This window comes from Diorhabda sublineata, chromosome 3 (assembly GCF_026230105.1).
Source record: "Diorhabda sublineata isolate icDioSubl1.1 chromosome 3, icDioSubl1.1, whole genome shotgun sequence".
Lineage (NCBI taxonomy): Eukaryota > Metazoa > Arthropoda > Insecta > Coleoptera > Chrysomelidae > Diorhabda > Diorhabda sublineata.
This window is the reverse complement of record NC_079476.1, coordinates 25422813-25446090: the sequence shown is the minus strand read 5'-3', so window position 1 is coordinate 25446090 and position 23278 is coordinate 25422813. Positions and strand designations below refer to the sequence as shown.

General features: G+C 29.3%; 6 protein-coding genes across 6 annotated transcripts; 3 read left to right on the top strand and 3 right to left on the bottom strand.

The window, feature by feature from the left end:
* The first annotated feature begins 38 nt into the window (after window positions 1-38).
* Window positions 39-3010, top strand: LOC130442147 (aspartate--tRNA ligase, mitochondrial). Its single transcript, XM_056776228.1, has 8 exons — window positions 39-654; window positions 709-948; window positions 1002-1145; window positions 1201-1422; window positions 1480-1830; window positions 1882-2190; window positions 2280-2489; window positions 2538-3010. The coding sequence occupies exons 1-8, from the start codon at window positions 583-585 to the stop codon at window positions 2904-2906; spliced, it is 1917 nt and encodes a 638-aa protein (XP_056632206.1). The 5' UTR covers window positions 39-582; the 3' UTR covers window positions 2907-3010.
* Window positions 3011-3575: 565 nt separating this feature from the next.
* On the bottom strand, window positions 3576-5636 carry LOC130442145 (protein CNPPD1). The gene is made up of 5 exons (XM_056776226.1): window positions 5271-5636; window positions 5121-5214; window positions 4843-5048; window positions 4644-4772; window positions 3576-4503 (listed from the first exon to the last, which is right to left on the bottom strand). Exons 1-5 carry the CDS (start codon window positions 5310-5312, stop codon window positions 3784-3786), a joined length of 1191 nt encoding a protein of 396 aa, XP_056632204.1. The 5' UTR covers window positions 5313-5636; the 3' UTR covers window positions 3576-3783.
* Window positions 5637-7929: 2293 nt separating this feature from the next.
* LOC130440938 (cyclin-C) lies at window positions 7930-9222 on the top strand. The gene is made up of 4 exons (XM_056774343.1): window positions 7930-8059; window positions 8118-8224; window positions 8277-8483; window positions 8538-9222. The coding sequence occupies exons 1-4, from the start codon at window positions 8028-8030 to the stop codon at window positions 8990-8992; spliced, it is 801 nt and encodes a 266-aa protein (XP_056630321.1). The 5' UTR covers window positions 7930-8027; the 3' UTR covers window positions 8993-9222.
* Window positions 9223-9975: 753 nt separating this feature from the next.
* On the bottom strand, window positions 9976-10647 carry LOC130440940 (PAXIP1-associated glutamate-rich protein 1). Its single transcript, XM_056774344.1, has 2 exons — window positions 10219-10647; window positions 9976-10160 (listed from the first exon to the last, which is right to left on the bottom strand). Exons 1-2 carry the CDS (start codon window positions 10422-10424, stop codon window positions 9983-9985), a joined length of 384 nt encoding a protein of 127 aa, XP_056630322.1. The 5' UTR covers window positions 10425-10647; the 3' UTR covers window positions 9976-9982.
* An 81-nt stretch (window positions 10648-10728) lies between these two features.
* Window positions 10729-14535, top strand: LOC130440936 (WD repeat-containing protein 43). The gene is made up of 8 exons (XM_056774341.1): window positions 10729-10946; window positions 11006-11250; window positions 11304-11514; window positions 11567-11751; window positions 12477-12648; window positions 12705-13135; window positions 13619-13863; window positions 14170-14535. Exons 1-8 carry the CDS (start codon window positions 10770-10772, stop codon window positions 14319-14321), a joined length of 1818 nt encoding a protein of 605 aa, XP_056630319.1. The 5' UTR covers window positions 10729-10769; the 3' UTR covers window positions 14322-14535.
* Window positions 14536-14586: 51 nt separating this feature from the next.
* Window positions 14587-22146, bottom strand: LOC130440937 (adhesion G protein-coupled receptor L2-like). The gene is made up of 5 exons (XM_056774342.1): window positions 22008-22146; window positions 19658-20112; window positions 19027-19224; window positions 18089-18505; window positions 14587-18035 (listed from the first exon to the last, which is right to left on the bottom strand). Exons 1-5 carry the CDS (start codon window positions 22057-22059, stop codon window positions 17811-17813), a joined length of 1347 nt encoding a protein of 448 aa, XP_056630320.1. The 5' UTR covers window positions 22060-22146; the 3' UTR covers window positions 14587-17810.
* Between the last annotated feature and the right edge of the window lie 1132 nt (window positions 22147-23278).

The window sequence follows — 23278 nt, the reverse complement described above, 5'->3', positions numbered from 1 at the left end:
TACGGTTTCTTCGTGTCCTCTGTCACTAGCGCCTGTGTAGTCACAGTTTGCTTCTATTTTTATGGTAGTCGATCGGGTTAATGGACATAAATAAAAAAATCGCGTTTGTTTTTACATAAGCGGTGTCTTAGAAATTACTGAATTTATTGTTTAATTCTGCCTCCACGTTTTTTTTATCTCGTTTCTGTCTTTATACATGTTAGATGTCCCACAGAACTGAACGAGAATTAAATCGCCTTAAATAAACAATTTAATAAATACTACGAAAGACTTGCCGTATATACGGAAACCGTGTACATGTGAATGGTATCGCAGTACACAATACACTACTGTGTGATGAGCCGCTGTGACGGAATTTTAAACCGTGTCAACTTGCATGTGTGAAAAGGGCTTAAGATAAAAAATCGCTCATGTGAATCGATTATCATCGATAAATGATATATCGATATTTGAATAAAAATATTTATATCCATGCCACAAATGACTTAATATAGGTGATCTGTGATACGTACTTAAGATAACAAATTAATTTAAGTACTTAACACCATAGTTTTCGAGATATTCTAAGGTAAATGTAATACTATGAACGTTTCAAAATTATATACTAAACATATAATTTTTTCAACGTTGTTTAAATACCTGAAGAGTGATAAGGTAGCAGAGAATTCAAATTTTGCTAAATGATTAATAATAAAGATGATTTTGTAGTTATATTTCAACAAGAAAATAAATATTTCGAGACCGTATTGTAATCACTCAATATCGGTGTCATATAAAGATGAAAACTGTAGAAAATATACAAATAGAACACATACATGTGGTGGTTTAAGAAGCACAAATATTGGCGAAAATATAGTATTATGTGGTTGGTTGGAGTATCAAAGAATGAATAAATTTCTTGTTCTTAGGGATAGTTACGGGCATACTCAATTATTAATTAGGGATGATGTAAGTGAAATAATTTTATAAATTAATATAAAAAAAAATAAGTTTTTGTACAGGATTTACAGACTCAAAAACTATTAAAAAACATTCCGTTTGAATCAATTCTAGAAGTATCTGGAATAGTATTGAGTAGACCACAAGAAATGATCAATAATAATCAACTTACAGGTGAAATTGAAGTGCTAATAAATGATTTGAAAGTAAGAGTTATATTGGCTTATAAATCCATATATTTCACATGCATATTATTTTCAGATTCTTAATAAAGCGGTAGAGAATCTACCGTTTAATATAAGAGAATTCCAGAAGGCGAAAGAACCTTTAAGAATGCAATACAGGTATTTAGATCTTCGATTTTCACGTATGCAAAAAAATTTAAGGTACAGATCAAATTTACTAATGCGAATGAGACAATTTTTGTGCGACAATGATTTTGTAGATGTCGAAACACCAACTTTATTCAAAGCAACTCCTGGGGTAAGTAAAACATAAATATACACCTTGTAATAAGTGTAAATTAATTATATATTAAAGGGTGCTCAAGAATTTATAGTACCGACAAGATTTCCTGGTCAATTTTATTCTCTAGTCCAAAGTCCTCAACAATTCAAACAAATATTAATGGCAGGTGCAATTGATAGGTATTTCCAAATTGCTAGATGTTATAGAGATGAAGGGGCTAGATCAGACAGACAACCGGAATTTACACAACTAGATATCGAAATGTCCTTCACTAATATCGAATCTGTTATCAAACTCGTAGAAGATTTATTCTCATACAGTTTAGAATTAAAACCAAAAGAAATTGAGTTTAGGAAAATAACTTACAGCGAAGCTATGGAAATATATGGATCTGATAAGCCTGATTTAACTTTCGACCATGAAGTAAGTGATGGTAATTAACCCAAAGGTGTTTTATTTTTATTACAATTTCAGCTGAGAAACTGCTCAAATATTGTAAAGAAAAATGAAAGTTTAATAAGAAATGATGATTTTGGAGCTTATTTTATTAATTTCCCGAAAGAATTGTCGATTTTAAATAAAAAAATCAAAGAAACAATGAAAAATATTTCAAAGAATTTCAATAATGCTAAACTTATGTTTGATATGGTTAAAAATAAAGAGGAAACGATCAATAAATTAGGAAAATTGTTATCAAAAGAAATAGCAAACGAATTTTTTTATGTAAATAATATTCAAGAAGAATCGATTGTATTTTTAGCTTTTGGAAATAAACAAGAAGTGGTAAGTATTTAATCTTCACTATTGTAGCATGAAATATCTTAAATATTGTCTTTCAGGTATATACAATATATTGAATAAATATTTTTCAGCTGTCTTTAATGGGAAAAATCCGTATTGAATATATAAATCTTCTAGAAAGTACTGGTATTACTGTAAGACGTGAAGGCTTACACTTCTTATGGGTACTTGATTTTCCACTTTTCGAATTATCCGAAGAAGGAACTTTGAAATCAGCTCACCATCCATTCACATCTCCTCATCCGGAAGACATGGATTTATTACAGAGTGATCCGTTGAAGGTAAGTCATCATATTTAGTAGCTATATTCAAAAATTTTACATTTTTAGATGAGGGCTCTAGCTTATGATCTAGTTCTTAATGGTCATGAAGTAGGAGGCGGTTCTATAAGAATCCACGATCCAAAATTACAACATACTATTCTTCAAGTGTTGAATATTAAACCGGATACCATGCAACATATGCTGGATATGTTGGCATCAGGTTGTCCACCTCATGGAGGTATAGCTCTCGGATTAGATAGATTATTAAGTGTTTTATTAAATACTAGCAGTATTAGAGACGTTATAGCGTTTCCTAAAAATTATGAAGGAAGAGATCCAATGAGCGGTGCTCCAAGTTATATATCAGATAACGATAAAAGATTGTACTATATAAGAAGCATTGATCAAGATGGAAATACATACAATGTAAAATAGATGTTTTTTTTTTAATTTATAAAGTATTTTAACAAGTTTTTGAATGAAACTTGTCAGAAGTACTTTATATTTTGTGCTCAAGAAGGTTTTGTTCAGTAATAAGGTGAAGCTATGGTGTTTTATGGCAAGACCTTTGAAGATGCAGCTGGAGAAGTCTTTAAATCAGAAGAGTTTTGTTTAGTAATGGACAGAGAACTTTGAGACCAGCCTCTAAATATAGAAATTTATGAAACTATTAGTGGCTATAAGTTTATTTTATTATCATGTTGTGGTTGAAGGTTAATTTAAACCCAACATTGATAGATTCCGCTACATAACACCAACATTAAAAATTACATATTTGGTACTTAATAGTCAATTAAATCACTAGTTGAAGTCAAAAAAACAATTGGAATGATAATACTTCAACGATTAGAAGAAAAGAAGCAACGATTTTAGTATTTAGAGGGAAATTAACAACTAGATCCTCTCCTTTAGTTAGTTTTTACATATCGTGGATACATTAAAGTATTTTCCAAATTTTTGGTCCTTCTATAAGTTGCTGGTTCAAATCAGCCCAAATAGAAAGATCAAATAACATAATTACATGTGATATGTGGCATTAAATTGTAGATCCAGAACATGGGAACTGAGAATGAAAATTGGTAGAGGTAAAAATCCAACACAAAACCGTTGACAATTTTTTATTAGGCACTTTAATGAAAAAAAAAAAAACATTTAATTGCACCACGATATAATTTTTGATTCAAATTGAGTCATTAGAGGAAATAAATTTCAAACTAAACAAACGAAAAATAAAACTAATTTCATTCAAAATAAATTAAAGGTTTCAGTTCAAATTGGAATTTGAATAAATATAAATTGGAATCTTTTTCGATCAAAAATTAATACTTTCAGTGTAAATTCCAATCTTTATAGTCTCTATCCACTCGGTATGCCAAGAAGATTCTATTTGGTCTTGAATCCTAGTTTTAGTCGCTTTATGAATTTGATCCTCCAATTGAATACGTTTCATATTTGTTGTAGTGGTTTCTAAATAATTGGGTACGTTAAATATCGGATTAACAGTGAAATAAGAAACGAGTTCTGATGTTCTAGCCAACCAATCCATAACCGGATTGTTCCAATAGTCCCAAGAAATGTTTTCGAAATTCTTATTTACGTATGTATCGTTTGTTTTAATGGAAGCCAATAAAATACTCGTTTTTAACATTCCTATGACCCTTGGGGCTCTCAATTTATTATCAATGTCAGTCTTTAAGTCCAAACAAGGTTCCCAAATGTCATTTCTTGACTGTGTAAGTGGTTCTTTAACTTTTCCTTCGATTTTATGGTACAAAGTGGTTCCTGGTATTTGACTGGTCAAATAAACTGATCCAACTAGAGTTAAAACTCCGGCTAGATAAGTTAAAGCTAATACAGCTGAAACTGTTATCAAACAGTGAATTATTTTTTGAATTTCCACCAAAGAGGATAAAGTTTCGAGTTCTGTATATGTGAAAAAATTTCGCTGTTTTCCTTGCTTTAATGCCAAAGTCGATTCAATTTCTTTTAGTTTTTCATAGAATTTCGATTTGCTAACGAAGATATTCCATTTCTATAAAAAAATTTGGTTTATTAATATTTTGTATACATATAATCAATTAAGATTGTTTATAATAACTAAAAATGAAAAAATTTTAAAAAATCTTGATAGTAGTTGATCAATTCGTGTTTTATTGAAATTATAGTACTTACTATAGCATTTAAAAACTCCTTTTCAAGTTTTATCAAGTCCTTTATTGGGATATTTCCTGAAATAGCCCATTCGTCTAAAAATACTTCATCACCTTCACCATCATCAAATAAAAATTTACAAGAAACCATCTAAAATTATATATAAATCATTATTAGAGGGTTTAATATATATTATAAGGATTTATAGTCGTGTACATACCAATGAGACAAGAAACAAATCAGAAGGGGCAACTCTATCAAGATATTGTGAATTGCATGTTTTCAGTCTCTCCAAATAAAGAAGTGCTAATACTAGAGAGCACGGGGCCACACAAGCGTTCCTAGATATATCAGCAGCTTTGTAATAATGTAATCTATCCAAAGATTTTCCTTGTTGAGCTTCGGAAAATATTTCTGCCGCTAACTCTAAAAATAATATTTTTATTAGTTTGAGAAAGTTTTTTTGCCACATACGGTAACCTATATAGGATATCTCACCTGTTACAGGTAAACTCAAACAATCCGTTGCGGGCAATTTTCCATAATACAAAGATTTTGTTATTCTCGAAAGATATTTGTTTCTATCGCCAAACTACAAAGAAAGTATGAGTCATATTTTGAAAAAGATATGGTTGTGTACACACTTACCATGTATGGTTTGTCTCCACAATCTTTAAATATTTTCGACATGGTAACTATTGTTTAATAAGGAACTTCCTTGTTATTACAACATTTAAACTTTTCGTGGTATATAAAAAATATTTTTCAATTATTCTATGAAACGGAAATTGGGAAATAAATTCTTCTTTTTTAATTAAATTAGCATATTTAATTTTAAACAATCCCACCACTGATATTAAAATTAAAAAAGATGAAACTAAATTAAGATCCAGCTTGATTTGAAAGACTGATTTAATTTTCTCTCTATTTTTAAATAGTTGATAAATTTATATAGTTTTATAATTTGAAAACAAAAGTGATTAAATATCTTTATTTACTCATTGAAATCAAATTGTCAAATATGACGTATTGTAAATATTTTCATGGTGATTCAATTCTGCTTTTTGAGTTATAATTGAGCTTTATTCATGTTATTTGTGCCTTTTTAATATAGGTTTAAACTTCTAAAATTGCCTTTTTAATATAGATTTAAACTTCTAAAATTGCCTTTTAGCTTCAAGTGGAGTAGCAATGACAAAGAGGAGAATAACAAGTTTTCAATTTATTGACTTAAATTTTTAGTTTAAACTAGCGTTTAATCTCCTGTTTCACCCTAAGTTGTAAAATTACGCCTAAACCTATTATTTTTTGAAGTATAAACTATCGTAAAATGTCAAATTAGTAGTTAAAGGTTATACTTCTAGATGGCACAAATGTGTCAAAAAACAATAACATAGTCGTGAATCATCTAAACATAGATGATTTCTGTGAACTTTCAATCACATTACCAGGAGAATAGAGTCCTTGTGTATTGTCTTTGATACAATATCCAGTATGAATACAAATTCAAATTTGTGACATTTCATTTTATACAAATGCCATTTTCAACTTTTCAAAATTATAGTAATTCTTAGACATGGCTTCTACAAAAGGAAACTCTAATGGTGTAATTCAAAAATATGTTATACCGTGTTGGTCTTCAGTACAACTTTCCGTAGTCGCTGCTTTTTGCCTAAAAATTTATTACGAGCAAGTAGTCGATAAAGATGTCCGTCATTTGGCACACATCTCTTATCTTATCATGATTGTGAATGCTTGCGCTGGATTATTGAGATATAGTAAGTAGCGACATTTTTTTAAAATCAATTTACAATAAAAATATTTTTTATAGCTAATGATGACACTTATTGTGACCTCCGTATATTACTAGACTATGCCCAACTGGTGCTAACTCTCCCGTTAATAGTATCGGAATTTTTGTTAAAAAATGATGTCGCTCCTCCAGAAATATCTTACATTCCTGCCGGTATCGCTTTCGCGACATTACTCATGTTCATCATACTTGAATATAAACGACAAGATTTAACAGATTTAAACGTTATAACGAGTCTGCTTTGTTATATTATTGTGGGATGTTTCTATAATCTTTATGCCGTTCTTGCTGGTTTGAACTATGCTATAAATTATTTTTTTATCAAAAGAAAAGAAGGATGTTGTCTAAAAAAAGCAAATCAATTCAATTTATTAATGTCGTCTTTTGCTGCATTGTCTTTGTTATCTTTGGATCCCTCCTTATGGGAAGGTTACAGTGAAGAAGAATTATAATGGAAGAATTTTCATATTAACATATTTTAGGGAAATTTTAAATAAATTATTATCAAAACTTTTGCATTTTTTTTATAATTTTCAATAAAATAACATTAATTGAAATATAATCTGTATAAATATCGATATATGTTGATTTATATTGATGTTTATATTATTCATTCATAAATACCGATGATATTTCATCAAAACACGTGTGATAAAATGCCTGAATGTTTATCGATTACATATCGAACCTAAATCATAGATATACTAAAAAACGACATCCTTTGGTCTAAGTGGATCTATATTTGTTCCACTCTGCGGTGAAATTGATAAAGGACGGTGGAAGGACTACGATATAAATACATAAATTCTCCATCTCGAAATTTTTCTCTGAATGGTCTCTACATATGTAACATATTAGTAGATTACAAATTTACAACTATTTTTATAATTTTACCGCATATTACGAATAATTCTTTAATTTGCAAATGTATAATGCTATTTATAAATTCATTGTAAACGAATGTATGACGTCAAATAATACGATATATACGCTCTTTTTTCTTGATAAACCGTTTTGATTTTAGGTCAACGTTTAATAGAAAGTCAGTTTCATGATTGACGTTTTGATATATTTCGGATTTTATCGAAATATAAAGTAAAAAGCTGAAAAAAATTTACATTTGGTTTAAATAAATAACTAATTATGTGTCAAATGTCAAAAATGACTAGGTGTAGTTTATGACCTTGACTAATCCAAGAACTTTTCAACAAGGAAAAGGACGGTCTACTCACACAATTCAACTTTGCGACGTCACAAATTACAGAAACCGTATAGCCATCTTATGAAGACTTTCGTTTTGATAATATTATCAATTCCAGGTAATATTTTTTCAATTTTCGAGTTAATATATTGTTTCGCTTCAATTTTTCAGATCCCTTTCTCATGCTTTACTTATAAATGGTGACGTCAGATGACAGTACGACAGATTTGGTTGGAACTAACCTCTATTTCGATACTAATTTGCTATTGAATTAATTCTTCTATGGTTTCACATTTATAATCGAGTAAGAAGATCGATTTATTCGAATCTTTGTATACGAGCACCTTTAAACATATTTGTTTCATTTTATTTATTATTTTAGGAAAATACTATGGCTGGAAATTTTTGGCAAAGCTCTCATTAGTATGTTTATTTGTTTAAAAATAAATAATCTCGAATCAAACATATTGGTCTGTTTTAGTCAACAATGGTTATTAGATAAACAAGATTTGATCAGGGAAAGACAACATGATTTAGCAATTTTACCCGAAGATGAATACCAAAAAATATTCATTTTCTTTTCAAGTGGTAAGTACTTTATTGAATTAGATATTTCGGTTAAAAAATTCGATTATTTTAGTTATACAAACATTGGGAGAACAATTAAAACTTAGGCAACAAGTTATAGCAACAGCCACAGTATATTTTAAAAGATTTTATGCTAGGAATTCTTTAAAATGTATCGATCCACTTTTATTAGCTCCTACTTGTATCTTTTTGGCATCAAAAGTAGAAGAATTCGGGGTTATATCTAATACAAGACTTATAACTACTTGTCAGACAGTCAGTATGTATATGGGTCTATTTGTAATGTGTTACTATTTACTTGAATATTTTTTAGTTAAAAATAAATTTAGTTACGCTTACACTCAAGAATTTCCTTATAGGACTAATCACATTTTAGAATGCGAGTTCTATCTTTTAGAAAACTTGGATTGTTGCTTAATAGTGTACCAACCATATAGACCATTGTTACAATTAGTGCAAGATATGGGACATGAGGAACAATTGCTTACTCTAGCTTGGAGGATTGTGAACGATTCCCTTAGAACTGATCTTTGTTTACTTTATCCTCCCTATCAAATAGCAATAGGTTGCTTACAAATAGCTTGTGTTATTTTACAAAAAGATCACAAATCCTGGTTTGCGGAATTGAATGTAGATATTGAAAAAATTCAAGAAATAGCGAGGTATATTATAAATCTGTTTGAACTGTGGAAAACTTATGATGAAAAAAAGGAGATACAAGGACTTTTAGCTAAAATGCCGAAACCAAAACCTGCTCCGCAAAGATAGGAAATTTTCAAACTTTGTATTTAAATTTTCATTGTTTCAATAGTTTTTTTTTCAATTATATATTTTGTATTTTGACTCAATTTATTGGTCAATAAGTATTAAAAAATAAAAATAACGCTTAATTTTGTATAAGTACTTGAATGCAGACTGAAATTGAATATTTTAAAAGTACTTTAAATAAATTGGACAGAGAAAGTGAATTATTCCTCAACGGTTTTTTATTTATTACTATAAGCCCATTTTTAATCTTTCCTACTTGATGAAATAACATTTTTAAACATTTCACAGTGGGGCTAAATAGTGAAAAAAATTCAATATCTCAAGAATGGATTGAGATAGAAACCTGGGGTTGGTCAAATGAGTTTTGGAGCAAAAATATACATCAGATATATTTATCTTTACTGAAAGTTCAAAAAAAATTAAAGAACTAATTGAGAAGTGATAATCTGAAATTTTCATAGAGTTGTTCTTATTAAAGCAAGTTGTAAATAGTACTTAGAGCAGACAGTATTGAATAGGTATGGGGCCCTCCTTATATTCAGTAGAACATCTGTAACTCAAACTCTAAAAAAAAGTCCGAGTTAGGAATGAAGCGAGCAGAAAGGGTATAATCAAAAACAAATTACATAGACTCCTATTGGATGGACTGATTAAGTTCAAAAATACTTACAAACAATGTGTGGGGGACACGTTGCTAAAGAACAGACTAGTTTGGAGGTGAATTGACGAGGATGCTCACCCCGAACTGTAGTAGTACGATAGTAACTGCTACAACTGACTAAAATAGGTCTATAGAAGCATTTTCATTAATGTTTTTACAAAAGAAATCCTTTAATAATTTGAGAAATCCTCTAGTTCCCCATTAGTCGCAATTTGTTATAACATTTTATGAAATTTTCAGCATTGAATGAAAACCTAAATGTAACAATTCTGACAAAATAGATAAGTTTAGGTGGAAGAGGAATTAGTGAAAAGGTTAAAAGTATAAATTCAATTTTTAGCTTTATTAGGTAATAAATTATGTCTCCGCATGTTATTTAAAACACTATCTAAAGACGTCGTCTTCTTTTTCGCACTCCCTTTAAGCGTTTCTTCGCCTTTGTTTCTAATTTTCAATTTTGGCGATGAAACTTCATCCATAAAATCGAAATCTGTTGGTTCTTCAGATCTAAAAATAGTATAGCAATTAAAATCATATTGTTACGTTATATACAACGAAAACAAACTCTTTATTATCATCTTCCTGGTCTGGTTCTTCGGTTGCTTCAGGAGAAGGTGAACGATAACCAGGACACTTCCAAATTAACTCTTGCATTTCTCCATTTTCCAACATTGTATATAATCTATCAATTTCTTCGGGATTAGGTTCCCAAGGACCTTTAGAATCTTTTAGTTCGTCATCTGAACATTCAATATTCCAATCGTCTTCCATAGTTTAAAAGTGGTTTATTTCACACAGTAATTAAATTTTGTTGCCCTTTTACTTTTAAGCATATAGCCACAATAAAACAAATATCAAAATATTGATTTAAAAGAATGGATTACACGAAATAGATAAACAAACTCATACAATCACTGCTACATTGGAATTTATAATTTATTGCTGTGTTGTTATAACTGTAATTATTTTTTACAAATATGCCCTCGAACCAACTTTCTCAAAATCACCGTTTGTGAATATTTGCCTAACACATAGTTGTCAACGTCAAATAATTTTAGGTTAGAATCAACGACATAACAATCTTTGGTTAGAACATGCGTTAATGGCGGCAGTATAATGGCTTCTCGATTCAGTGAAGATGGTAAATATTTTGCTCGTTTATCTGTTGATGGAAAATTAAAAATATGGAATGCGTGTTCTAATACGTTCGAACAAGAGTTTACACCTGATTTCCACTTAAATTCACCGTGTACTTGTTTACATTTCATTCAAAATCTTTCAGTTAAGTATAAGGTAACATGTGCTGTTTTATGAATAAAATATATTTTTTAAATCGTTCGTTGTATTTTCAGGCTGGTTCACCTAAGAAGAAAAAAAGGAGTGATTCTGAATCTAATGTTAATCCAAAAGTATTACTAGGAACTACTTCGGGTGTTTTATTATTATATTCTATAACAAATGCAGGATTGGAATGTACACTTAATAGTGAAACCAATCAGTCAATTAATTGTTTATCTACAGTTGATTCCAATGTTGTATATTCAGGTTCAGATCAGGATGTTTTGGTTTGGAATCTCGACAAGAAGAAAATTGTCAAGTAAGATTTAATATTATTTTAATGTTGACATAATTATTATTATATATTTTTAGTAAGTGGAAAGTAGGAAATGAGAGAGTAACGGCCGTATTAGCAATCCCCGATAGTAACCAATTACTTACTGCAGTAAAAAATATAAAACTATGGGATACTGATGCAAAAGAAATACTTAGAACTTTCACAGGGCACAAATCAGAAATTATGTTTTTACATTACTTGATTCCACAAACTAAAGGAGATTCCTACTTCATATCTGGTTCAAAGGTGATTCTTTTCTCATTTATAAAAGTTTGTATGTTTTAATTAATGATTTTAGGGTGATAGGACCTTAAATTGTTGGAGTTTAAATAGCAGTTCATCTAATAAAAATGCCACAACTACTTTTCTAATGGAAGATATTGTTCAAAATATTTCATTAAATTTTGATAATAATGGGGCTACTCAAATAGCAGTTACTGTAAGAACAGGAGTTGTTCATATCTACAGACATACTTTAAATGGGTAAATATTGTTTATAGTAATTTTTACACATGAGTGGATGGAGTGACGTGTTTTTATGATTTCATGATTTGTGGTTCTTGATATTTCCTGCTTCTTTCTTTTAAGACATCTTTGCCAGAACTTTTGAGTATACAAGCTCAAATACTATAGTGTGATGAGGTCTTCTGCACCAACAAGTCCTCTTTACTTAATTTTTAGGTCTCATTGCTAATTTCTTGTTAGTCTCCGATGGTCTTATGGTTCTATAAGTGGATGGAGTGACATGTCTTCATGATTTTCCTGTTGTTCATGATGTTTCGTGCTTCATTCTTTTATGACATCTTTAACAGAACTGACTCTTAAATATATCTTGTGAAGTATTTTGAACTGGCTATTAATTTGGATTTTTTTCCAATCAACCAGTATAAATATTTTACTTTCAAGACAGTGTGTTGGTGTTTTCTAAAAATATGGTCTTCCCATGTGAACCTTGTGTCTAGGTGCATGCCTAATTATTTTGTGTTAGTACATTTTTCATATAAACAGGAGGGTGTTAGTCTTTTATTTTACTTGGGAGGATTTTGTTTAGTTTCTTTTGATTTTCCATTTGGATGTCATTTAATCAAAATCCTGGAAGCAATTATATTGTGTCTAATTATTTTCTGGTAGTGCTGACGTATTTCAAACATATAATAATAGCTTCAATTTAATTTATAGTAATGTTATTATTTTTTTAATTCTTTTAGAAAATCTGATAAACCTTTGAAACCAAAAACAACAATTCAAGTAGTCAAACAAGATACTGGTCAAACGGCTGAAATGGTAACACCTATTAGAATTGCAGGTGCATTTTTCATTGATAGCGAAACAATATGTATAGGGCACGGTTCTGAGATTTTGTTAACATTTGAAAATATTGTAAGTGTATTTTTATTTCTGACTATTATAAAAATAACACAATTATCAATTTTCAGTCTATAATAACTACAAAGAAACTTAATTGTATTGTACGACAAGATCCCCATAAATTAAAATCATCTACACAAGATCATGTAACAAAAATAATAACTCCAGTTATAAACGACAGTGTCCATTATTTAACACCCGCAACGTCCTCTGTATCCACTGCTAAAAGGAAAAGTGATGGTACCTTGGAAGTACCTATGGAAAAAAGGTTGGAGAATCTTACCCTTGGTAAAGCAGAAGGAAATAAAGTACCCAAAGCGGATAACGTAGCTCAGTTATTAATACAAGGATTACACAGTAAAGATAAAAATATACTTAAAACTGTGTTATATCAAAAAGATGAAGAAATTATTAGGAATACAGTCAAGAGATTACCAATAACAACTTTTGTACCTTTTGTGCAGGAACTTACCAGCTATATACAGGGAAAAACTTTATCGTAAGTATAAGTCAATGAAAATTGAAAACACCAAAAGAAATGGGTTTGATATTGTCAAATCAATGACCATAACTTTTTCTATACTCAAATTTGGGTACAAGTACAACAATTTGTACTTGCATTCACAAATTGTATATATTTGGATTAATAAATACAATCCTAGTGGAAGAAAACTTTAAATTTTTATCAGGAATTCATTTTTATCTGCTGCAGCTGAAGATGCTTCCAGATTGGACACTTGGTAGTGAGATGTTTATTCAGAGTCAACTGTAAACTCTATTGAACAGAACCTTCGTAGTTTTCTGACTCAAATATCACTCGGATCACAAAATTGTGAAATTAAATTCTTCTGAATTTCCACAAAAGGTCCAAATATGTCTCAGTTATTGACCGAATCCACTGAGGGTTGTCCAAACATGTACAAAGTTGTGAAATATTACCAAGGATATATATCCCTTAGTTTTATTTTATTGCATTTTTCAGGAGTCAGATTGGATCAGTTTGGTTGAAATATATCTTGCAAATCCATTCTGGTATTTTGATGTCAAATCCCGAATTACCAGAATTGTTAAGTTCGATGTTAGGAAGCATACAAAATAGGTTAAGTTTATGGATTCCCTTAAACAGGTTGAAAGGACGGTTGGATTTGTTATTACCGCAGGTGACTGGTTTACCGCAACAAGATGCATGTGAAAATCAAATACCTTTACTTGTATACAACGATAGAGGTGAGAATATTTTGTGATTTGTAAAAAATGGATTTTTTATTTGCAATAAATATTCTAAAATGTGCAATAATTTTCAGATTATGTTTATAATATTAATTATTGGGATTATTTTCTAATCTAGACACAATTACATTAATATAATATTGTAACAAGGTTTTTCTTTTTGAAAGTGTTATCAAAAATTCACTCAATTTCTTTCTAAACCGAATTTTATTTTAATTCCAGTGTTATTTTAATATGTTTTTGGAAATTGGATCATTAGGAATGTTAAGATCCAATTATTTTGTTAAATTCTTTATTTCTTAGATACCAGTGACTCTGAAGAAGAAGATATTCAAATGGATGGTCAATCAGAAAGTGGGAGTGAATGGGAGGAAGAAAGTGACTTGGAACAAATGGAAGAAAATAATATTGATGAAAAACTTTCAGAATCTGATGATGATGCAATGTCTTTGTAAAATGTTTTATTTGTTCTATCAAGTCCAAGTGATTATCCAGTTTTTAAAATATGACATGCTAAATATTAACAGATGCTTTTATATATATATATATATATATATATATATATATATATATATATATATATATATATATATATTTCAATATTGTCTCACTTTTTATATACAATGTTTGAGTTGTTCATGTAAATATTTGATTAATAAAGTTAGTTTTCGTAAGTGCGTTTTTTTCATAAAAAAAAAGGAAAAAGGAGAAATGATTATCTTTTCAAGAGCTCAACAACATTTATTTATTATATTCAAATACCAGATAAATACTGGAATCAACATATTCCTACAATTTCTCCTAAGTACGATCATTTTGTGCTTCGGAATAAATACCTACAACCTACATTAATACTGTTATAGGCCGATGTCAATAGAATGAGAACAATCGTTTGCAAGAAATTTTTTTAAAAATAGTTTCACTGAACTTGATATTAAAAAATCTATTCGCAGTACAAATTCATAAAAAAATACAACAAAACTATCTAAACCTATTATTATCCAAATAAGAGTGGAAGTAATAAAAATGTTGATAGTTTTTGGCTCTTATCAATAATTTCTTTTAGAAAAATTAATTCCTCACCAACTAGTCCTGCAGTTGATTTAATATAGGTTCAGTTTCCATTTACATACAATTGAATATCCTCAATTATTCTTTTGTATTCACTCAATTCCCTTTTAATTTCATCTCTTTCTTGATCCTCTTTTGTTACTCATTTCATTTATAATTTATGATTAGAGATTTAAAATTAGCGATCAAAATTTCAACTACTGTATATTTTGATCAGTTCAATATGAATCCTTTTTATTTTTAAATAAATTTTCTTGCTTCTATCGAAGACATGGTCAGTATAATTTAAAAATTCAATAAAACCTTATTTATTTATTTAGAATTCGTGTTTACTTTTACTTGGAAAAAGTATAGTATGTTCACAAAAATATATATACGCTTAAATGTAAAAATCACAAACGTTTGACGCCTCCAGTTCATGTACAAACAGAAATGATTCAAAAATCACATTTTTATATATTTATTAGTTTATATTTGTAAGGATTTTTTATAGTACACAGCAAAATTATTATTTTCACTTTATCACACAAGTTTTAATCATTTATTGACAGGGTTCTTAAACTTTCCACTTCGTATAAAGATTTTACGTTTCTTCTACTATCGATTATAATAAATCGATTCTAAAGTACTTTAGCTTTGTTCGCGTGTGAAATTTCTAACCATTCAGGAACCAATCGTATGCGCACTTTGAATATTGTCGTTCGCGTACTTTCAGAATTATCGTCGCAAAACACAATTTTTAAAGTGCGCATGCGATTGGTCCCTAAACTAAATCGGAATCGGATTTTGTAATTATATAGAGCGAACAAGTGCAAGAATAGTTTTCTATATAATTTATATTTAATAGTGAAAAAGAAGATATAATAATATTGGATAACTGCGTAATCATATGCAAAGGGCAAGAGGTAGAATCAGATAACCTATCCAGCTTCATTACAATATGACAAAATATCTACTAATTATTGATGTGGCATTGAAAAGGGAAACGATCAGAGACTTAAAAAAATCGAAATTTTTTGAAAATATTTAATATATGAAACTTTTTGAGTATTTTCACAGGAGTTTTGCTGGAAAATACTGCTAAAAATATGTTAATAACTTGGTTATGGGAATAAGAAGGTAAAGTAATATATAGTTTTAACATTTTGTACCAATAGAAAACTTAATTTTATTGTAATCTGGTGTTTATTCGGAAGAATCATAATAAATCTGACTTTGTACTACAAAAAATTTTTCAATTTTTGAAAAATAAAACAAATTTATTTAATTTTTATGATTAAACTAGACAGTTTTTTATTGTTCTTATTAAATTAATGCAATATACTCACTTAATTGAAAGGAATCAATTTTCTTTCAGAAATTTTTTCACACGAAATATAAAAAATTCGAATCTATACATAGCAAGTTGGAGAAAGAATAATATTTACATTATTTTGATTATTATTTTGGCACTACTTATATATTCGACATGTTTAAAATGTGATTTAGTCAAAAAAATGTTACAAATCTAAAGTGGTATGAGTAAAAATATTCAATTAGATTGAAATCCGTACTTTTTTGACAATAAAGAAATTATCTATTAGTAAATAGGAGAGATTAGGAGACAAATAGTAAAGAATGAAGTAGGAGGCAAATAACAAAGGGGTGAAAAAATTAAAATGAAACAATGAGGGCTAACATCAGTTAGGGTATTTGGTGAGTTAACTCTTGAAGTAGGTAAAACTGTCAAATTTTGTCATTTCAAACCTAATGATTATGCAGCTTTTGACAGGGTTGAGATTTTAGAAAGAATAATGACAAAATCCTGGGAGTATGTTGACAAAAATTAACTATACAATGATTAAAATAATAAAGGGGACACAAAATAGATATTAACACCAATCCCAAACACACCCAGCAGAAAATTGAGTAGTTAGAAGGAAAGATGAGAAAAAAATACACCCAATAGAAATGAAATACTTTAGAATATCTAGAAAAGTAGTGGTATAAAATTGAATGCAATGGAATAGTAATAAAACAGGAACCAATGAATAACAAATGGATAGAATGGAGACAGATAGATTAGAGTGAAATGTAATGGAGACTGGAACCTTAACCAAGATAGAAAAGGATATCAAATTAAAAAGGAAAAGAAGAGGAATTGAAGAAGATAGCAAAGACAGGGAAGAAGGACCGAAACCCTCATCCAACACCTGAAGTGGATTAATGAATTGCTATTAATTAAGACAGATAGATTAAAAGGAAACGGAACCTTGACCAAGAAGGAAATGGATATTAAGTTAAAAGGGAAAATAGGAGGAATAGAGGAAGATGGAAAAGACAGAGGGACTAAAATAATTGAATAAAAATTAATAAATTGCTATGGACATTTGTTAAGGACAAAGACAGATACTAGAGACCAAGAAGAAATAGCTACAAGAGGGACCGAAACCCTTATCCAACACCTGAAGAGGTATAAGAAAAATGAGGAATTACTGATTATTAAAAATTGATGTACACAACCAATTAAACCCACGATATGTTTTGTTATTTTTAACTAATATATTTTTGAATTATATATGATGAAATGACTATATTTATATATATATATATATATATATATTAATTTATTCGATAATCTACTGAAATATCTATAATAATTTCAAAATGGACAAAAATGGAAGTTAATGTGTAAAATGACCGTTTATATGGTTCTTATTGTCTTCTTCCATTCTTGTTGACAGTAATGATTCAATTTTTTTTTTCATTCCTGACAGCGTAAAGTACAATTACTTATAGAAAACTAAGTAATTAATTTTCCTCTTTTTAATAGTATTAAATAAGTATCAGTAGAAATACTGTCAAAACTATATTTATGGGAACATGGTCAATTTCTATGTAGTTATTGTACTTATGTGATCTAATCTTAATTCTCGCATTTCGGTACAAGTGTCAGAATTAAGTAAAGGAATACTATCCGAAGAACCTCTTCTAGATACATTCGCCGAAGCTGTAACGATGTGTGTTTGATCTTTTTGTACAATAACTTCTTCAATGTCGTCAGGAAGATCGCTAAGAGTCGGCATCAGACTCTTTCTTTTAATAAATATGTACCAGTTCTGAACAAAACAAAATATTTACGTCAAATATTAATTAAAAATAATTAACTTACCAATAAACAGGACGTAATTGCGTATATAATCGCCATCCCGCTGCTCTCGTTGACGTTCTCCAACGCCAAAACGACAATAAACCAAACGATATCATATCCAGTTTGTACGAGGCAAAGTAGTTTTAAGCAAGATTTCGATTCCCTCAAACTTATTATTTCCTCGTCCAGGCAATCGTCTTTTCTATCTTTCAACATTTCCAATTCGTTTCTGAGGACGTTTAAAGATTCAGCGGAACTGTTTAATTCCAATTTACATAATTCCATGTTGATTTTTCTGATGCCGCTTAAAGAATGTATCGTCGTAAGAAATATTAATAAGGAAACTGGAAACATGTAGTTAAGGATCATTCCTTTTTGTACCGAAATGAAGCAAAATCTTCTCGATTCGTAGCTATTAGGCGCGATAAAATACGTTGCCTAGAAGAATATTTATTGTATGTGAAATTTTTGAGGTTAATGATGTCGCCACAATTAAAACGGTTTCAGATTTAAAATTTTTCGACTGGGTATAACAATGGCAACAAAATTCCAATAAAAAAATTAACATCGTTGAAATTAAAATTAATAATGAAAAAATCGAAAATAATAGCTTTGTTCGGGGTCGATAACTTCACGAACGATAATTTTGAAAGTGCGCATGCGATCGGTTCCTTAACTGATTCGGAATCAGCCCGCGAACAAAGTTACTTTAAATTCCCGGTATAGTTTAAACATATGTTTATAGATGACGACACTGGTTGGAAAAATAAATATTACGATTTGTACTTATTTATTTTAGAAAGCAATTTAATCAAAGTAATATGATATAAATATTTATTTAAAATAAAAATATAAATTTAATTATACTATATTTTGAATAATATCTAACAAAAATGTAAAAAATAATTTTTATAGGGAGAAATATGTTATTTTATGACCTTGTGTCTAAAGATACTTACCAATGTTAAAAAAGTAGGGATATCGTAGGCGGCAATATTGAAATATTTAACTTTTAAATGCCTTTCTTTTATAATACCTCCGGACGAAAATCTTTTGTATATGTAAAAACAATAGAGACACAGCCAAACAGAAGTCATAAGATGTAAAAAGTACAAAATTAGTGATATTATTAGACATTTTGTTGCACTTTTTGTAGCCTACAAACAATATAAATTATAATTCTACTCTTTCGACGATATCATAAGGTTAATTTTCGACTGTCAATCAAATATTTCTTAGTATTCGTAATAGATACGAATTGTATTTATTTGATTTACACTCGTGAGCAAAAAAATCTACTCAAGGTCAAATGTATCAACTATATCAAACGTAATCAAGATATCGTCAAAATAATAATTTAACATTTTATTAGCTCTAAAATTTTTCTAAGAAATCTACAATTTTGTGTTTAGTTTTTCGCCCGCAATCGCAAGATTTTTTTTCCTCGCGAGTGTATATTGTAGTTTTAATTGCAGCTCAATGTTGCCAGATCATACGTTGTTACCAACAGTACTGGACTCGCCACAATGTTAAAAACGTCAAATATTTTATAGGAGTATCATATTGAGCAAAATTATGGATTTAACTTACATAAACTCCCAACATAAATATCAAATTTGATATGCAGAACGTTCCTAAGATTTGAAAAAAAATATAAGTCATCATTCTCTCCCCGCGCTGGTTCTTCTTGAGCAAAACGCAGAAAATAGTAAGTAATTGAGCAGCACAGCTCAACACTGATCCTATGATTATAATTTCTGGTCCGTACGTTCCGTTATTTCTAGTATGAGATCCGTAATAGACGTACATTATATTGTCGATGAAATCGTGATCTCTAAGGTCGGGATCAGCGAGGGAATCGTCTGGAAGTTCGACGTTGGGAAGAACATCTACCGTATATTTCGATTGGAGGTTTTGGGGATTTGGTAGAACTAAAGATTTCGGATTCGGTTCAAGATTAACGGAATTGTTGTCGATTTCGTAATCGTAGTTTAAATAGTAGTCGTCTTCGTTGAGTTTGCGGTTATTTGAGGCATTTTTTGTACCTACAATTGAAATTTTAACTAAAATAACAAAAGTGCACGACGGTCAGTGGTATCAAAATTCTTTTATATATATATATTTAATGTAATATATGCATGCCCTAATTGTAGGGACGTCACTTTCTTTCATTTGTTATTTCACCGACATGAAGTTAGTTTCGCCATCTTGCTTTTTGAGATTAGTGTTGTTTCGATTGTTACGAAATAAATTATAAACGGTGGAGGTTTTCCATCACGTGATTCAATCTACGATTTATCGAACACATTGTCTACATACTATCTTCTTCTATCAATAGAAATCACACATAACAACATAAGATCGATTGTCCCCTCCACAAGATCAGCTACAAGACATATGTAATAGTTTCTTTAAATTGACGGTAGTACTAGTAAAAAGAGACAAACATATAATTGACGTAACGTGAATAACTGACCTGTGTGTTTTAAGCGATTTTTTGTATTAAACATGTATATATTGTTATAGAATCAGTTCTTTTAACATCGTAAATTCGGAATCGCTGGGAAAGGGTTTGTTGCAGATTTTAGATTTTAAAGTATTTTAGATCACACTAACATTTGAATGCATTTATGGTGGCGCCATCTATCGCGTTAATGAGGAATCATATCGCATTATATAATAATGTAAACAGAGGTAGAGGTATGCATAAAATATAATAAAATCGCATTTAATACTGCACAAAAACACATTCATAAAATAATAATAATAAAAAGATTAAATACTTTATAAACGTATGCTTCATGCTATCTTTATGTATGGTCTCGCCATCTAGTGTCAAATATGGAAGTTAAAAATTACGATACAAACGGATCATTCCGGATTTAGGATGTTCAACTGTATAATACATCATCAACTTGTAGTAATTTTTTGACATTTTATAATAACTGAAATGCTGTGGGAATATTACAATACTTATGTTAATACTTTCCTGAAGTCAACTAACAGTTAGAATAAAATTAAAAAAAATTATTATATACAGGGTGATTTTTCATCGGTTGCTTATAGTGTGGTATCTGACATGTAGGTTTTAGCTTAATCATTTCAATGTTTTTAATTTAGTAACAGCAAACGGGAAGTCAAGTTAATAAATCGGTTTAAGACCATTTATAGTTGCCGTTTGACGTCATACGAATATGGTGCTCACGTGATTGAAGATCACCACTTTTATCAAAGTTGTTAATTATATGATTGAATAATATGTTCTCAATTTTATTAGCTTAACATTTAGATAACGCCATCTAGCGATAATAATAAGATTATTATGAAAACTACAGGTATGCCAATTTGAAATGATACTTTAATTAAAAAATAAAACAGTTTGAAAATTTAAATACAGGTAATACTATAAGTGTTATATACAATTTAACACCTTTTTGCTACAATCACAAAAGATACCATCTATTTCTCCTCCATAATAGATACGTTATACGATTATACGTAAGAGTGTAATGTGTACTATATTACCGATCCACAAAAATATTTGTTGTATATTCAACAGATGGCGTTATGAATGAAATTTATATATATTGAAAAATTATTATCTTTGATTACAATATTTTCAAAACGATTACTAAATGCTGTGAATAAAGACAATGTTTGAATTGGCAAAACCACAGTTTTTATTTTCGAAAAAATAATTATGAACCAGTTTTAAGCAAAGTAGATGTTTTTAATTACGTATAAGAATTTAAAATTGAATATTTATTTATATTGATATGAAATTGTTCTATTTTAATTTGTAGTTTGACCTTAATAGAAGCTAATTGTTAATAAAATCTAAAGCTATTGTTTTTCTTAAACTATCTTCGTTCGGACTACCAGAATAACGAACTATCCATTCTAAAACTTGAAATTAGTAGAATTTAAGCATGCCACTTACCTACAACACAACTACTAGCACAAAACAAACAAATTATTAACAATAAATTCATTTTTAATTATCTACTGCTAAAAATCCAGATTTCTAGTAAGTAGCTCCATAGGGAAGCTGCGAATCGGCACAAATCAAACACTCATCGTTCAAAATAAGGAAATATCGTAAAATTTTCGTTTGGTCAACTATTATAAGGATAAATCGTTCGATCTGTCAAACTGTGGTTGGTATATCGATAGAAAATTATCCGGAAAACTAAACTGGACGATTGTAAGGCGTATGCGCCAAACTCTAATCAATAAAGCTAAAAAGTATATAGTTATTAGGATTAAAAAGTGTTTCATTTTGACTTAATTTTTGTTTTGGATTATTTCCGGAAGCAACATTTTTTTTAATGAACGTATATAGTGTTTAGTAGCGTGTAGAGATTTGAAATAGTTTTAAGGTTATTTATTTGACAGTTTGTTGAATGATAAATTTTGTTCATATGTATTATAATTGATAAATAATTTTATCAAGTGTAAAGAATCACATTTCAAAAATGTATCCACTTGTTTAAATTATTCGATTATCAGGCAAATAGTGAGCAGCAAGGTAGGTGGTATTATTTGTTATTGTTTTCAATCAATACAACAAAAAGTTTTCTTTGAGGACGTTTGTTTCGAGATAATCTCTTCATTCGATTAAATTTTTGATGTATTTCAATAAGGAATAGTCCTAGAAGGTAACATTTAGGTAGAGGAACGATTTCTTTTTTTTTAAATATTTGATTAGTGAGCAAACAGTCGTACGAGGATAGTTTGATAAGTATATCAATAAGATATACTTTCAAATGAAAATGGTGTCATTTTTCAAGATATTTTACGTTTCCATACCTTTTTTCAATGTTTTTACCGAATATAACAATAAGTTTTCTTTGAAGATAACCTCTTCATTCGATTAAATATTTGATGTGTTTCTTCTGTAACTTCTCAAAATTGCAACGTTCTTTTGCTATAACCTTAGCTGCTTATTTGTATGTTAAGAGATTTTATTTCAATCGAAGTTTCTTCATATAATTAAAAGTTTTAGAAGCAAATCCTCATATTTAACTGATAAAATTTTGAATGGACCTTGTGTGTGGACATGTGTTATCAATTCGGTTTTCGAGGTAACATGAGCTCTAATAATAGAATTTTCTCTTCAGTATTCAACTTTCAGAAACTGATTTTGGTTGTATGTATTGCACTAGATGAAATAATCATTATTTAAAGTTCTTTAGTTGTTTTAAATAGATT